This window comes from Solanum tuberosum, unplaced genomic scaffold, assembly GCF_000226075.1.
Source record: "Solanum tuberosum cultivar DM 1-3 516 R44 unplaced genomic scaffold, SolTub_3.0 scf00132, whole genome shotgun sequence".
Lineage (NCBI taxonomy): Eukaryota > Viridiplantae > Streptophyta > Magnoliopsida > Solanales > Solanaceae > Solanum > Solanum tuberosum.
This window is the reverse complement of record NW_006239055.1, coordinates 197,656-214,064: the sequence shown is the minus strand read 5'-3', so window position 1 is coordinate 214,064 and position 16,409 is coordinate 197,656. Positions and strand designations below refer to the sequence as shown.

Below are 16,409 nucleotides of genomic sequence, written 5' to 3'. Positions count from 1 at the left end.
AATTAGTTTTAGAAACATCATTTTAACTGCTTTTAAGTCATTATTCATAAGGTGAGGCTCTAACTTAAGTCATAGAATTTCCGGGGTGTTACAGTGACACTCAATAACACTTGAATCGGTGAAGTCTGGAGGATTCATCCTAAGAACTCACGGATCCTTAATGTATTAGCCACATTCTATTGATTACCTCTTTGTTGTCCATCTTGCTCGGTCACCACTTGACTCAACATCTGGAGAACATCGCGGAACTTAACATTTGTGACCTCTTCTTGGGGTTGCACTTCTGGTGCATTGGGTACCCCTTGATCCTGAGGATCAACATTCCTCATAGCAGAACGACCTCAAACAGCTCTTCATGAAGGCATGATCTGAAATATATGCGCATGCATGAATTAGAAAGAAACTTTATAGAGTTAAAATCTATTGCACGAAAAGAGTATGAAAGACGGGAAGTGTTTCTTAAATGTCGTAGCCTCCTAATTATAGATGTGGCGCGCTTCACACCGATAACTAGGTCTCTACCGACACAGCTTGATAGATACCCTAGGACTCTTGAACTCTGTGCTCTAATACCAAGTTTGTCACCCCCTGAGCCTACACTCTGGACGCGATTGGCACTCGAGAACCATTGCTGGCCCCAAGCAAACACTTGGCCTGGCTCAACTCTCAGCGGAAGACTTACTCATAATAGATAAACTCAAAAGTAGAAACTTTAACTCAAATGTCTCAAAATAATAAACTCAAAATGTCTAAGAACATTCAACTGGCCAAAAGAAGGCAACTCGAGTCTCAAACATTAACAATGGAAATTAAAAAGACTCATAAACTACTATTGTCTATCTATGAAGCCTCTAATACTATGAGGGATGTCTAGACAAGACTCCTGATCATCCTAACAAAACTGAAATAATAGAAATAAATAAGGGATCCTCCGGAAGCAAGGAGGCTCACCAAAAAACTCTAGAACTGCAAATGGTATCAACGAATAGCCTGTTGATGACCCTGATCTCCTGTATCTGCATCATGAAATATGTAGGACAAATGGCGTCAGTACATGAAAAGTACGAGCATGCAAGGGGAAATCTAAAACATGACATAAGCTTGAACTGGAACTGAAGAAGCATACTCACCTCATCTCAACTCAATGATACTCAAAGGTATTCAAGATACTCGCTGAAATACTCAACTCAATTTAATATAAAAGCAACAATAGAGATGCATTATAAAGAAAGCTTTTGAAACAGTAGAAAACAACTCAATGTATTTAAAAATACAATAATAACTCAGTTTGTATGTAAAGATACAAAATAACACAATTTGGGAGATTCTCTAACTGACAACCATCATTATGAACTATGTGATGATACAACGTGTCTCCCACACTGCAAGAACTGTCCTATAATTTGCCGGAGTATAAGACATCCTCAACTAAGTGGATCCACTAAGCTAATGCTTAAAAATCAATAAGGAATCGTCTATAAGTATGACCCTTTTTACCCACGTTGACTACATGGTTTATGAGAACTTTGAGTTATTTGAACTCATTCCCATATCGGTGTTCAATACTACTCCCAAAATATAACTCATCTCATATGTTTAAAAACATTTCCTCATCCTCAAACTTTGAGATTATTACTTAAAAGATTTCTCTTAAAAGAGATAGTACTCGGAACTCCTCATGAACTCATTTGGAAATCGATGTTTCGCCTCATTTTAAATGTAAAATCATTTACTATTTGGGAATACTTAGTTCCCATATATACATTTTTTAAAATGTAACTCAACTCTACTCATCCTCATACTCAAGTCTTAAAACAAGTTCTAAGTGATTGTAAAAGACTTCTCAAAATGACTCGAAAGAACTCTCAAGACTTTACTCTTAGCTCTACCTTGAATTTTAATTATGAATTCAAGGGTTATAATTCATGTTATGAAGGATCTCTCAATGTTTAGATGTATTTTAGAGTACTAAGAATCATAAAGGAGTGAAGGTACAATTTAAAAGAACTTAGACAGAGCAAACGATTGAAAACAGGATGGGGCATAAGTGACTTCCTGGCACACTGCTGGCGCGGCGCGCCTACCCCTTGCCTAGAAAACCCGACGAATTTTGTTTCTCGTTTTCTGACCCTAATTCGCCTAAAATCGATTGCTTTCCTCAAATTTTCCTTAGATTCAATTACCCAATACAAGTACACAAAAATCTACTCACTTTTCCTCAAGAAGAACCCTCAACAATTGAAATCCTCACCTCAAAATTCATCAAACTCCATAAACCAAGCATGAAAAACAAAATCTCAAGGACACCCATCAAGAATTCAAATCATTCAATCTCAAGAATGAAATTACGGGTGAAATTTACATGATTGGCGTGTGGGTGAATGAACCCAACACTATGAAAACTTACATACCTCAATTTGGCGAACCAAATCCTCGATTCGCAAGAAATCTTGACCGTTCTTCCTTTTCTCCTCTTGAACTCTCTTCTAAAACCCTAAGCGTAATTTAGGACTGTGAACTGACCCAAATCAATTTAGACCCCTTAAATATTACAAAAAACGTTTAAAACTGATGGGGTAAGGAAAAGACCAAAATACCCCTCATTAATTCGGGTAAATTCTCTTAACTGGACAGGTTGACTTCAAACGGGCATATGTCCCTCATTCGAACTCGAAATTTAGCAAACTCGATGGAGTTGGAAAAAGGATTCAAAGACATTTCATTTGATATCTTATGGGCCATCTAACGCATCCTTTACGGAATGCTATGGTAATTTGAAGTTGACCCAAAACTTACAACTTAAACATAACTTGCCAACTTCTCAATTTGAAGGCTGCTGCTGCTGAGATGAAAGTAGTGATAACATTATTATGTCTATGAAGGTGATATTTTTAGCGACGAGATGAAAGTCTTGGCAACAAATTTAAAATTGTCACTAATTTATTTATTTAGCGATGAAACATTTTTTTGATATAGAAATTTGCCGCCTGGAATACAAGTAAAACTTAATACAATAATTTGGAAATCACTAAGGTTTTGGCTCATAATTTAACAAATTGATATATTAGCCTATTTGTTCAAACTCTTGGCACGTTAAAAATACTTATTTAAAAAAAAAGATATGTTTGACCAAACTTTTAGAAGAAAATAAACTTTTATTCAAAAGCTTTTTTTTTTTTTTGAAAAGATACACTTTTAGAAGCATTTTAAAAAATTTAGTCAAACATTTATTGTTGCTCAAAATGTTTTTAAATTTATTCGTTAACATTTCTTGACCAATTCTAGGCTGCCTAGTTTTAAAAAATTTCCATCACAGACAATTACAAATTAAATGTACTTTTTGACTTTTTTTTTATAAACACTAAGCCAATAATTGGAGCTAGAATTAGATGGAAGCTTAAATATATTTTTCCTTCAATTGCATCTCAAGTCTCACGGGATGCACTCATACATAAATTATTTTAGAAAAGTTAGGCAAAAGATTAATTATGTTTAGGCTCTAAACTAGTACAAGGTACATTGTATACTATAATAAACTAGATAATACATTATCCTAACATCATACCACGATATTTAATAACAATTACTACTACTTTGGTCTCAATTTATGTGACACACTTTTTTTTAATCAGCAAAAAAGAATGACATATTTTCTTTTACAAATATTTAATTACACTATTAATATTTTACCTATGTTCGGCTCCACTTATTTGACAAAGAATTCTATAAAATTGTACTTTCCTATTTAAAAATTCATATATTTTTAGGGAAGTCTTGTAACAACCCAAGGTCTTCATATATTTCTTAGGCGGAATGACTTGAGAGACCCTTATACTTGATTTGAATTGTCACCTAGATCCTTCTACTCATAACTTTACCAATTGAATCTTAAAGTTATTAAAACACGTTATTTTAAATCCCTTTGACTATTAATCAAAGTTACATGATATTTATTTAGCTGAATCATATGAAATGCATGAATACATTCGTTTAAAAGCGAGTGTAGACAATAATTTTAATTTAAAATATTAAAATTAAAAAGAAAAAAATATAACAATCAAAATAAAAGAGAAAGCATCCCATCCCCATCTACCATTATGAATCAGCAGAGTCATAGATGAATTATTATTTTGCAAAAGTTAGGCAATAGACTTGTGATTAGGCTCTAAACTACAAGGTACACTGTACATACACTATGTATGATCATTGCTTTCAATTAGTTACCATATATATATATATGGCAAATTGACAAACACCTTCGTTGGGAATATTTTCATTTTGAAGAAATTTAAATGATATAAAAACCTCTCAGCCCTTTTAAGAATGGAGGAACATATTTTCTAAAAAATGTTAGTCTATTTTTTCATGTTTCAACACTATCGGAGACCTTTCCTCTACCAGAAAAATAAGTTCCTTAAAAATTATTATTTATTTAGTAAAAAGTGAGAAAAATTAGGTTTATAAAGTGACATTCCATACGAATTATCTAATACTCATCATCCACCCAACAATTGCGTAGCCACATGTACTTAAGGGGGCATCCCTTTGTCGAAAAATTATATTGTATAGTTAGGTAAAAATCATATTTTATATTTCATATTGACATTTCTTAACTTCTTCGTGAATTTAGTTCTTTATATTTTGACATTCCTTAATAAAAATCCTGGCTCCGCTACTGCCACCCCACCCCCAGCCCTTGCCCGCCACCCCACACTGTATAACTCACTATGTTAACCTTAATAGTATTTGACTAGATTACATATAAATTCTTTTGGAATAATATTTTTTATTTATTTACCAAATATCAGAAAATAAGTAAACACCCATCCAAAAAAAAAAAAAAAATCCTTCAAACCAAACACACCCTATGTAAATAAATTAGTCATTCCCTACGTTATAGCAATTGCATTATTACACCATGTGGTGGGACTGCCTAACTTTGTAAGCATGCCAATATATAGAGACGATAATGTACATTCTTATTGGCAAATGTGAGTTCATTTTAAGACATAAAAAGGTATACATATATATTTTTTTTAAATTGTCATATTTTTTAAAATAGTGGTAGAATTTTGCCAACATATGTTCTTATTATATAGTGTTGAATATTATTCAACTTGTTAATTTCCCTAACTCAGTTGACTTTTTTTATGTTCTCAGTTGGGACAATGGTGGCAACAAGATCCTTCAAACTTGTTTTGTTACTCCTTTGTTCATTGACCTTTTTATTAGCAGAAAGTGCACCTAATCAACAAAAGGACACATATAATTATGATGAATACTTTGTTGAGAAAACAATCCTTAAGAATGCTGTGTCTAAAGGAGCAGGTAAAATCCTTCACTTATACAACTCAAAGTCGAGGTGAAATCAAAATTTTAAATTTATGACTGTTTTAAATCTTATAATCATAATTTCAAGTGTTAATAATTGAGTTCTTAACTTAATATTTTACATATTTAATAAACTTCTTAATATAAATGCACTATTTACGTTCGGCCGAACTGATCATAGCCAGACTTCTAGCTCCGCCTATGTGCAAGAAATTCTGCTTAGTGTAAGGTGCAAGAAAAAAATTATAAATGAAACAGAATTTCCAGGATCATTGATTCTAGACTAATTATGAATCGAAAGATACGAAAGATCTCCCTCCAAGCCGTATATAGGACTTTCCACAGAATTCTATATGTATCTATGAGATCAAGTATGGAATTCTGTTTACTCACTTTAAATTGAGTATTCCTTCCCCTCCCTTTCCTACTAGGATTGGAATTTTTTTATTGTACATATCCAAATGATTGAATATATATGTCTATTGACTTATTTTAGATCATAATTTTTTTAAAGAAAATTAACTTGGTGCTCAATCAAAGAATATCACCTAAAATAAGACAGAAGAAAATAATATTCTCCAAACCTACGTATATCCTATTTTAAAAGTGTCTTCTAGTGTTGTAACCTCATTTAGATGCAGTTTGCTTGGATGGAAGCCCACCAGCATACTACATGGATAGAGGATTTGAAGAAGGTGCTCAAAGCTGGATGATTCACCTCTCTGTAAGTTTCGGAGGATTAATGATTGTCTATTTATTAACTTAGTCTATTTTAACATCATAATTCAAGACGTTAAAATGAAATTTGTCTAAATTATATATAAATATTCTTTGTGATAGTACGTACGTACCAAAATCAAACACCAGAAATAACATTTTTTGTCACACCCTAGAATTTGTGCATTTTTTGTTTGTTATTAGTAGGGAGGAGGATGGTGTAGAGATGTGAGAGAGTGCCAAAATCGTTCAACTACTCCTTTTGGTTCTTCAAAACATATGCCTCCATTCAAATTTAGAGGTCATGACTTTAGCAACAATAAAAATGCTAATCCAGGTAATTAAACACCAATTTTATTTTATTTTATTATCTGTGCTATTTTTGGTTACAAAATTAGAAGGAATTAATTAATCACTAACAGCCACTTATATTAATGTGATTATAAGTCTTCCACTTTAATAGGTGTAAGTTCGATTCTCACTATCGGAAGATATCTTAATTTATATTTGTGGTTAATTTGGCAGAACTAATAATAACCTTTACAATGCAAAACATGCAGATTTGTTCAACTGGAACAAAGTTATGGTTGCATATTGTGATGGAGTAGCATTCACTGGAGATGTTGAAACAGTTGATCCTGTATGTTATTATAAAGCAACATAATCTTATAATTTTATTCATATTAATTATCATATGGTTTTATTTTTTTGTCTTTTTAGGCTACCAATCTTTACTTTAGAGGTGCAAGGATTTTTTCTGCAGTGATGGAGGATTTGTTAGCAAAAGGATTAAAGGATGACAAAAATGTATGTCAACTTACTTTACTTAATTATTATACAAAGTATAAATAACTCTATCGCTCGAACTCTTAAAAATATCAATAAATATATATCAAATACTCTGTAATTATGCATTTTGGAGAATCCGAGCAACATATATAGGTAAAAAAAATATTGTGTCTAGACATACTAATAAGTCGATGTTTAATTTTATTGTACTACTAGGCCCTTCTTATTGGAAGTTCTGCTGGTGCATATCCAGCAATGTTATATTGTGATCGCTTCAGCAAACTATTGCCTAATACTCCTAGAATAAAATGCTTGACCGATAGTGGTTATTTCATCGATGTGTAAGACATTTTTATCGTGTTATATGATCATTTTTTGAAGAACGATTCATATGTTTATGAATTACATTATACAATTTGTTCTTTTATTTCAGCAACAAGAATCTTCAGAAGGGAAAAGGCTTTGAAACAATCTATAAAGCACTTGTTACATTACATGTACATAATCTCCTTTCGTATTTCTTCTTGTTTCATTTTATATTACTCCAACAGACAATTCTCGTGACTAGAGGTGTCAAATGAACGAGTCAAAAATAAATTGATGAGTTCATATATGCAGGGGTCTGCCAAAGCACTACCAAAATCCTGCACTTCAAGAATGAAGCCAGAATTGGTACAAATTGTTACTTGATTAATTTTTATTCTTGTGGATTAATGTTGATATTATTACTGAAAATTATCGCGATACATTTTTTGCAGTGTTTCTTTCCACAAAACATGCAACAATATATCAAAACGCCACTTTATACAATCATGTCACCATTCGATATAGTTCAGGTAATTATATTATATATATTTGTCATGTTTTTTTCCCCGAGAGTCAAACTACATGAATTTTGACCAATAAATTGTATTGCAGGTTGGAACTTCATTAGGTGATTATTACAATGCCATTAAACAGAATAATTGCTCTGCTAATCAAAAGAAAAACCTTAGAGGTCAGATTAAAAATTAATTTTTTTTCCCAATGTACAAATTTGTAATTTTCTAATTATTTGAGTTATTTTATTTCAGAACTTAGAATGGAGTTGTTAAGTAAATTGCCCAATGCAAGTGACACAAAATCAAGAGGAGCTTTTATTGTCTCTCAATTTCATCATACTAGACTTCAGAATTACTGGAAGCCACAGAATGTCAGTGTGGTGAATAATGTGGTATGACATTATTTAGTGTATCGTCTCAAAAAAGATGTCATGTTTTAAAAAAATAACTCAACTTTCAAAAGCATTTTTTTCTTTCATAAACTTTGTGTCTAGTCTGACGGTGCCACGTAACGCTTATTAATGAAGGTTTTTATTGCAGACAATGATAAAGGCATTTGGAGATTGGTACTTTGACAGGCAGTACTATTATCTCATACACAAGCATGACTTGCCAATCCCATAAAATAAACTACTTTTATTATGCTGCTGTGGTTACTTATAATATATTAAAAAGTTGTGATATAAAGCATATGTTAATTATTCAAGTACTTGATACATGTATTTTGCAGCAAGTTTCTAAATATATATAATATATATTGACGTTCATGCTGAAGGGCATCTAATTTTGAGCTTTACCAATCATATGAATTTTCTCTGTATCGCTCCAATTTTATTGATGTCCCCGAAGGGATGCCTAGCAAGCATGAAAAATGTAGTCGTGAATTGTGACAACAGATCATAGACAACAAATTCACCAGATGTTCTTACAATACATACAAGCTAGCTAGAACTTTGTAATTACTACTAGGAGTGGTCTTCCTCTATTTTAATACTTTTTAGTCTTTCAGAAGCTAAAACAAGCATAGTATCATAAGAGTCAGTTTCTCTATTAAGTGCACATTGGACATGAAGCACTTCATCGAGGTCGAAATTGTAGTACATGAAGCTCTCTTTTGAGTTTAACTCGCTGGAACAGCCACTGCATTTGATAACTGCCATCTCACCATCACATGGATACGAATAGAGAAGTTTATAAGAAACTTTCTTGTTTGTGCCAAGGGTAAATGTCATGGGAGCACCAGCACAGCAACGATGGAGACTGAATTTACAAGTAGAGCAACGGTATTTTGCACCTTCTTCATGACCACAAGCTCTGCATTTGGACTTTGGGGGATCGTTATAGCTAGCGAGTATAAGGGGGTGATTTGGGTGAAAATGGTGTTGTATCCTTCGCGGTAGAGGGAAACAAGTCTCGTCGATGAAGTAATTGCATAGCTGGCAAATGTAACCGGATAAAGCCTGGTTTGAACATATGCAGCAATTCATGATTGACGCCTTATTCGTTTGTTTAATTGCTGTCAACGGATGGCGGTGGCTGAAGTGTATAACTTCTCCTAGCTTTTCGAGTTTCTGTTGTTGGCCAGAACAACTTTTTTGGAGGAGCAAGGATTTCTGGACTTCAGATAGGAAACTTTGATCCCCTATAACTGCAAGCTCTTCTTCAGCAGCACACTCGAAATGACAGATGTAATCAAACTCGCGATTATAGAAAAGCCAACCGGATTGCCTATTCATAACTTGGTTACAAATACAACATAACAGGGCTGCCCCTTCACTTTTTAGTGGAAAGGAAGTGAAGAGATCAAGAGGGTATTTTACCTTATGGATCAATTTCGTCGTCACAGAAGCACATTCAAGATGAAGATCAAATTTACACAAATCACAATGATAGTAAAATGAAAACAATGAGTTGTCATAACCACATGCCACACAACAGAACTCGCTTTCCACTTTCGAATGCCAAAGAGCGATTGAAGGAATGGGAAGAAGGGTGAGTGAGTGCATAGGATGAAAATCATGTCGAATTCTCTTAGGAATGTTAGAACATACCTCATGGAGAAAGTAACGACAACAATCGCAACCATAAGCTACCCTGGAAATTATAATAGTACACATGTTGCATCTTATAACTTCTGTTCCTTTAAGATGAAATCTTAGCAAAGGATGTCTGTGGCTGAAATGCACTAGATCACCATCACGAAGACGAGGAGGCGCTTTTGACACACAACTTTCCTCTTCCTTAGCAATCAATTTAGCACAGCTTGTTATTTGTGTTTGTATATTTTTGTGCCTCTGCCTAAATCTGTACAGAACAGCTTGTTGGCCTTTTGCTTCATCCAACTGATCTTCTGCTTGATCTGAAGCATCTGATTTTTCGTTCGTAACGATTTCTATCTCTCTTTTTTTGGGCTGAGACATATGTTGAGGATGATGAATTAGCAATTGAAGAATAAATTTGAGCAGACAATAAACTAGAACAATAGTTGGCAGCAATATAGAAAGGCCTTGTAAATAACTGAATTCCAAATTGTTATCATCAAATTGTGAACTTAGCATCTTCTTGTTGTCCGGCATCAATTGATATTACTAGCTACTTGATTATTTTTCTTTAAGACTTGATTATAATCTTTGAAATAGCATAGGACAAGTGAAATTATTGAAAAAGCAAAAAGCCAAACAAGCCAAAAAGTCAAAAGTGAAGAAGGCCAAAAAGTAGAGAAACAAAGAAAGATTCTTGTTCTACAGTAACTTGCCTTTTGGAAAGAAAATAAGTTGTTTATCTTTGTTTTAAAAGGATGTCAATTCCAAATTCTACTATACAATTTTGTTTTGAAAATGAATAGTTTTTACCTTTTTCTCTCTTGTGTTTCAATAAATTCGTAGGCCAAAATGTAATAATAATAATAATAATAATAATAATAATAATAATAATAATAATAATAATAATAATAATAATAATAATAATAATAATAATAATAATAATAATAATAATAATAATAATAATAATAATAATAATAATAATAATAATAATAATAATAATAATAATAATAATAATAATAATAATAATAATAATAATAATAATAATAATAATAATAATAATAATAATAATAATAATAATAATAATAATAATAATAATAATAATAATAATAATAATAATAATAATAATAATAATAATAATAATAATAATAATAATAATAATAATAATAATAATAATAATAATAATAATAATAATAATAACTATTTATGATTAAGGTTGGTTTGATAAAATCTCAAACAAACAGTTGATTAAAACAACTGAGCAGTCTTTAGCTTTAAACTCTTCTGAACAGACTATTCGTTTATTAAATAAACGTGATATTGATTTATAGAACTTCTTAAAGAAGTTACTGATAACACTATTCGTGAAAAGATCATTCAGTTAGCAGCTAGTAAAACTAGCTCTTCAACACACATCATTCCTGATGATAAAAAGGTTAAAGATGATTTTGTTTATTCTACTCCTTATTCTTTGTCTGAAGTTCATAATAGACTTTCATCTAAACAAACTATGGTAGTTCGTGATTCTTCTTTCGATGACTTAAAAGGAGAAATTGAACATTTAAAAGAAGAAATTAAATTTCTTAACCAGAATCATATTATTTGTGATCACCGTCTTACTCAAATTGAGTCTAACAGCAAAGGTAAAACTAAGGTTGATGTTGATCCAGTTGAAGAAAATATTCTTGCTAAACCAATAAATATAGACCCTAAACAAAGCATGTTTTTAGGAATGATGAAAGTTGTCACGGCCCATAAATGGTATGTTAAATGTACTATTTTGATTGATAATTCTTTTTCTATATCTAATATTGCCATGATTGATAGTGGAGCTGATGTAAGATGCATCCAAGAAGGACTTGTGCCTACTAAATACTTTGAGAAAACTATTCATATGGTAAAATCCGCATCCGGACATGCTCTAGATATAAAGTATAAATTATCTAACACTCGTATTTGCCAAAATAAAGTTTGTATTCCTCACTTCTTTTTACTTGGTAAAAAATCAGTTATACCCTCCTATCATTTTAGGAACTCCTTTTATAAATGCTATTTATCCCTTTACCAATATAAATGCTAAAGGATTTTCAGCCACTTATAAAGATCGTGATATTAGTTATACTTTTATCACTGAACCTGTTTCTCGTGATATTAATGCTTTAATTGAAATGAAACAAAAGCATATTAATTATCCACAGCTTGAGATTTTTAGTATGAATATATTTGATACTTTGAAAGCTACTAAAGTACAGGAGAAGATTAAAATAATCTCTGAACAAATGGCCATTGATATTTGTGCCGATCACCCTAGTGCTTTTTGGAATCGAAAGAAGCACATTGTGACTCTTCCATACGAAGACGATTTCTCTGAAGAAAATATTCCTACGAAATCTCATCCTTGACAAATGAATTCAGAACTAGTGGAATTCTGCAAAAGGGAGATTGATAATCTGTTACAAAAGGGTTTAATAAAACCTTCCAAGTCACCTTGGTCTTGTACTGCTTTTTATGTTAATAATGCAGCAGAGAAAGAACGTGGTGTCCCCAGGTTAGTTATAAATTACAAACCTTTGAACAAATATTTAAAATGGATTACATATCCTATTCCAAATAAAAGAGATTTACAATTAAGATTATATGACGCCAATATATTTTCAAAATTTGATTTAAAATCAGGATATTGGCAGATTCAAATATTTAAAGAACATTCATATAAAACTGCTTTTAACGTCCCTTTTGAACAATACGAATGGAATGTAATGCCATTTGGTTTGAAAAACGCTCCTTCTGAATTTCAAAAGATCATGAATGATATTTTTAATCCTTATTTGGATTTCATTATAGTTTATATTGATGATATTTTAGTTTATTCAAAAACTCTTGAAATGCATATTAAGCATCTGGATATTTTTTTAAAAATTGTTATTCAAAATGGTTTGGTAATATCTAAACCTAAAATGAGTCTTTTTCAAACTGAAGTAAGGTTCTTGGGTCATCTAATTTGCTTGGGAAAGATTACTCCTATTCAACGATCTATTGAATTCGCACCAAAGTTTCCTGATATTATTACTGATAGGAAGCAATTACAGCGTTTTTTGGGAAGTTTGAATTATATTTCTCCCTTTTACAAGAACTTGTCTCGCGATCTAGCTCCGTTATACGACAGGCTGAAAAAGGAGCATAAAAAACCGTGGACTGATAGTCTCACAAATCTGGTTAAAGCAATCAAAGAAAGAGTTAAATCTTTACCTTGCTTAACCCTTGCCAATCCTGCTTGGCCCAAAATAGTAGAGACTGATGCGTCCAATATGGGTTATGGTGGAATTCTAAAACAAATCAACCCACATGATAAGCATCAATACCTTATTCGATTTCATTCAGGAAAATGGAGCGATGCTCAACGAAAATATGCAACGGTAGCTCATGAAATGCTTACTATTGTAAAATGTGTTTTAAAATTTCAGGATGATCTATACAACCAGAAATTTCTAATAAAAACAGGTGCTCAATCAGTCAAATATATGTTTGACAAAGACTTTAAACATGATGCATCTAAACTTTTGTTTGCAAGGTGGCAAGCACAACTAGCACCTTTTGATTTTGAAATTCTATATAAGAAAGGAAGTGATAACTCCCTCCCAGACTTCTTATCAAGAGAATACATTCAAAATGAGTGAATATAGTAGTTTTTCAGAAAGAGATAATGATATACCCATCTCTATGTTTTTTACTGAAAAAAGATTGTTAACTATTCTAAAGGTTCTTCCTCTTAATAGAGATATGAAAGAACTCATTTGCTGGAAGATTATAGACGGAATGTTGATAGACATATTCCAATCCCAATTAATAGAAGAATCAAATACTTATTATGACACGAATTGGGTTTAAAACTCATTGTTTCATTTGTAGAATGGAACCCCCTTGGATGACTAAGGGTAGAGGCAGAGGCAGAGGAAGATCGTCCTCAGTCTCATCAAGATCGTCATACAGATCTTCTTCATTATCCAGCACTCCTATTATACAGAGAGGAGGAATGAGTTTAGTTAAACTAAATTCAAAAACACAAGAGAAAACCACTTCGTCGGTACACCTGAAAAATATTCCAGAAAGTGACCCGATATATGCTAAGTTACAAGAATATATAAACCAAAAGCAGAGTAATACTTTTGCTTCAATAGCCAAAGAAGATACTATTGATGATATGAAAACCTACGAAAAGGTAGAGAAAAGAGAAATGATATTTCTCCTAGAAAATTCTGATATACAGAGGAGAGAAGAACCTTGGAATATATTCCAGAGGTACTTACTCAATGGGCTATACTTCCCGGGTGAGTCATACAAAACTCGTAAGTATTATGAAACTTTGCTGATAAGCTCAGGTGTTGAATTCCAACACTTTGCAGGATACAATACAGCTGAGAATGTTTATAACTTCTCTAAAATGATTGTTAAACAAATTATCAACATTGAAGATTGGGGTATTTCCTCAATGACTGAAAGACAGATCAGTCTCAACGGTGTTAAAATGAGCTTCACATATTGGGATTATATTCAGGCCTTCGATAAAGTCCTATGTTATAACAATGAGAGACATAAACATACTTGGTTCATAAAGGTATGTGCAAAGATATTTGCTAGTCCTATACCTAATTGGTTTTTAAATTGGTGGTCATACCACGGGCCAACAATAAAAATATTGCCTGAACCATTTCTTAAATTTTATAAAGAATGGGTAAAGATTTCCCCAGATCTTAATAGATTATATCAGCAAGAACACATTTGTTATTTACAGCAGATTGACCAAATATGTTTCTTTATAGAGTTCTCTGTTCCATGGATCCACAAATGGGTTCCAGAAGTGGATTTTACAGAAGAACAAATCCCCTGTTTATACCGCACTTATTACAATAACTTCTGGGATAAGTTAATGAAAAAGGATCCGCAAACAAAGTCAATTTATGGACAAGAACTATTGGATCAAATTGCAGCAACTATTAAAGAATATAAATCAATTCCTAATAAAGGAATTATAACTGATGAATCAGTCACAGTAAAACACATGGCTCGAAGGATTTCTAATCATGATGAAGAGGAGCAAAAGAAGATGATTTTGGACTACCTAGAAGAGGTTAAAAAATACTCTTCTTTCAAATTTAAACCAGTATGCAAAATCAGATTCCTCAATGCGTAGTGAGGCTAGTGAAGATATACATGAAGCCCAACAAATTGAAGAAGAAGAACCAACAGTTACGCTGAAAAGGGCTGAAGAACTTTTGGCAAAGTTAAAGGACAAAGCTTAGTGGAAAAAGCACTATCAACAGTAATACCAACAGTGGATGTACTGTTCAGAAAAAGATAAGCACTACCAACAGTGATTGTACTGTTTAGATCCCACATAAGGGACTCTTTTTACTATTTCTATATGCCTTTTTCTATCTATAAATAAGGGCATCCTATCTTGTTAGAAGAGCAGGTTTTAGAAACCAACTCTTCTCTTTACTCTCTCTCCCTCTCCTTTCTTTTGTAAAAGTTTGAAGTATTGTGAGTTTGCCGGACTTTGGCCGGAAAAATAAAGTGTGATGTTTGTTCCTAAGGTAATTTCTCTTCTTCTTATTAATACTCTTCTATTCAACCCGTGACTATGTCCGGCTAAAGACTTATATCTATGCCGGATAACTAACTTTAATTTATATCTACCATGAAAGATCTAGACTTTATTTAAATATGCATAAATTCATCTATAATTTCTTGACTTGGTTCCGAGATGGTGGTACAGTCAGATTCAATACAACAAGTTAATGGCTTTGTCTTAGTGACTCTGTCTAGCCAGTCGTGGTCTTAGCCTGCAAAATGAGTTAAAAGGGCGTGTCATACCCGATTAAAACTGCTAGACGCATGGGCTCATTGACAATACGTATTTGAATCTGGACAAACCCCTTGCTTGGGTAAAAGGATTAGATCCTTCCTTACAGTCATTAATTATCTAAGAATTTGTATGTATTTCGATTCGAAATTATTCGAATGTTAACAAGCTAGATTAAAGATGACCGTGCGGACTACCGCCCGTCTTCTAAAATCCTGTTTCGTACAGTGGCATATGGTCCTGTTTATTTTAATGCTCAGCCTAATCTGCAATTATCGCTAACAGATATTTGTTCTGATGGTACAAAGATACTTATTTAAGTCGGGTAATGAAACTTCCCGAAAATGGATTTGAATTTTGGAAAGCCAAATTCATAGATGGCTTACCACTATTTGTTGAAAGAGTTAAGAAAACTCTAAGAGACCCCCAAGGAATTATTCCGTATAACCATTATACTTATGGAAAGCTTATTGGAGCTTGTACTCAAGAAGGCATAAATTTATGCAATGAGTTAAAACTCTCTAGACAACTTAAAATGGACAAGTTGAGAGAAAAATCTCAATTGGGAGATTTCTGTACACAGTTTCTTTAGCATTTATATTAGCCATTAACTTGTTGTATTGAATTTGACTGTACCACCATCTCTTTGAACAAATGGCCATTGATATTTGTGCTGATCACCCTAGTGCTTTTTGGAATCGAAAGAAGCACATTGTGACTCTTCCATATGAAGACGATTTCTTTTGGGCCAAGCAGGATTGGCAAGGGGGACGATCTTCCTCTGCCTCTGCCTCTACCCTTAGTCATCCAAGGGGGTTCCATTCTGCAAATGAGGAAACTTTGATGCGA

At 32.6% G+C, this 16,409-nt stretch overlaps 2 protein-coding genes across 2 annotated transcripts; one reads left to right on the top strand and one right to left on the bottom strand.

The window, feature by feature from the left end:
• The first annotated feature begins 4,964 nt into the window (after positions 1-4,964).
• Positions 4,965-8,409, top strand: LOC102595229 (pectin acetylesterase 8-like). Its single transcript, XM_006351030.2, has 13 exons — positions 4,965-5,017; positions 5,161-5,328; positions 5,973-6,055; positions 6,256-6,385; positions 6,609-6,688; positions 6,769-6,855; positions 7,054-7,178; positions 7,271-7,334; positions 7,456-7,509; positions 7,596-7,673; positions 7,756-7,834; positions 7,911-8,050; positions 8,199-8,409. The coding sequence occupies exons 2-13, from the start codon at positions 5,169-5,171 to the stop codon at positions 8,280-8,282; spliced, it is 1,164 nt and encodes a 387-aa protein (XP_006351092.2). The 5' UTR covers positions 4,965-5,017; positions 5,161-5,168; the 3' UTR covers positions 8,283-8,409.
• A 54-nt stretch (positions 8,410-8,463) lies between these two features.
• LOC102581981 (uncharacterized) lies at positions 8,464-10,336 on the bottom strand. Its single transcript, XM_006350992.2, has one exon. The coding sequence runs from the start codon at positions 10,232-10,234 to the stop codon at positions 8,624-8,626; it is 1,611 nt and encodes a 536-aa protein (XP_006351054.1). The 5' UTR covers positions 10,235-10,336; the 3' UTR covers positions 8,464-8,623.
• Positions 10,337-16,409: the final 6,073 nt, after the last annotated feature.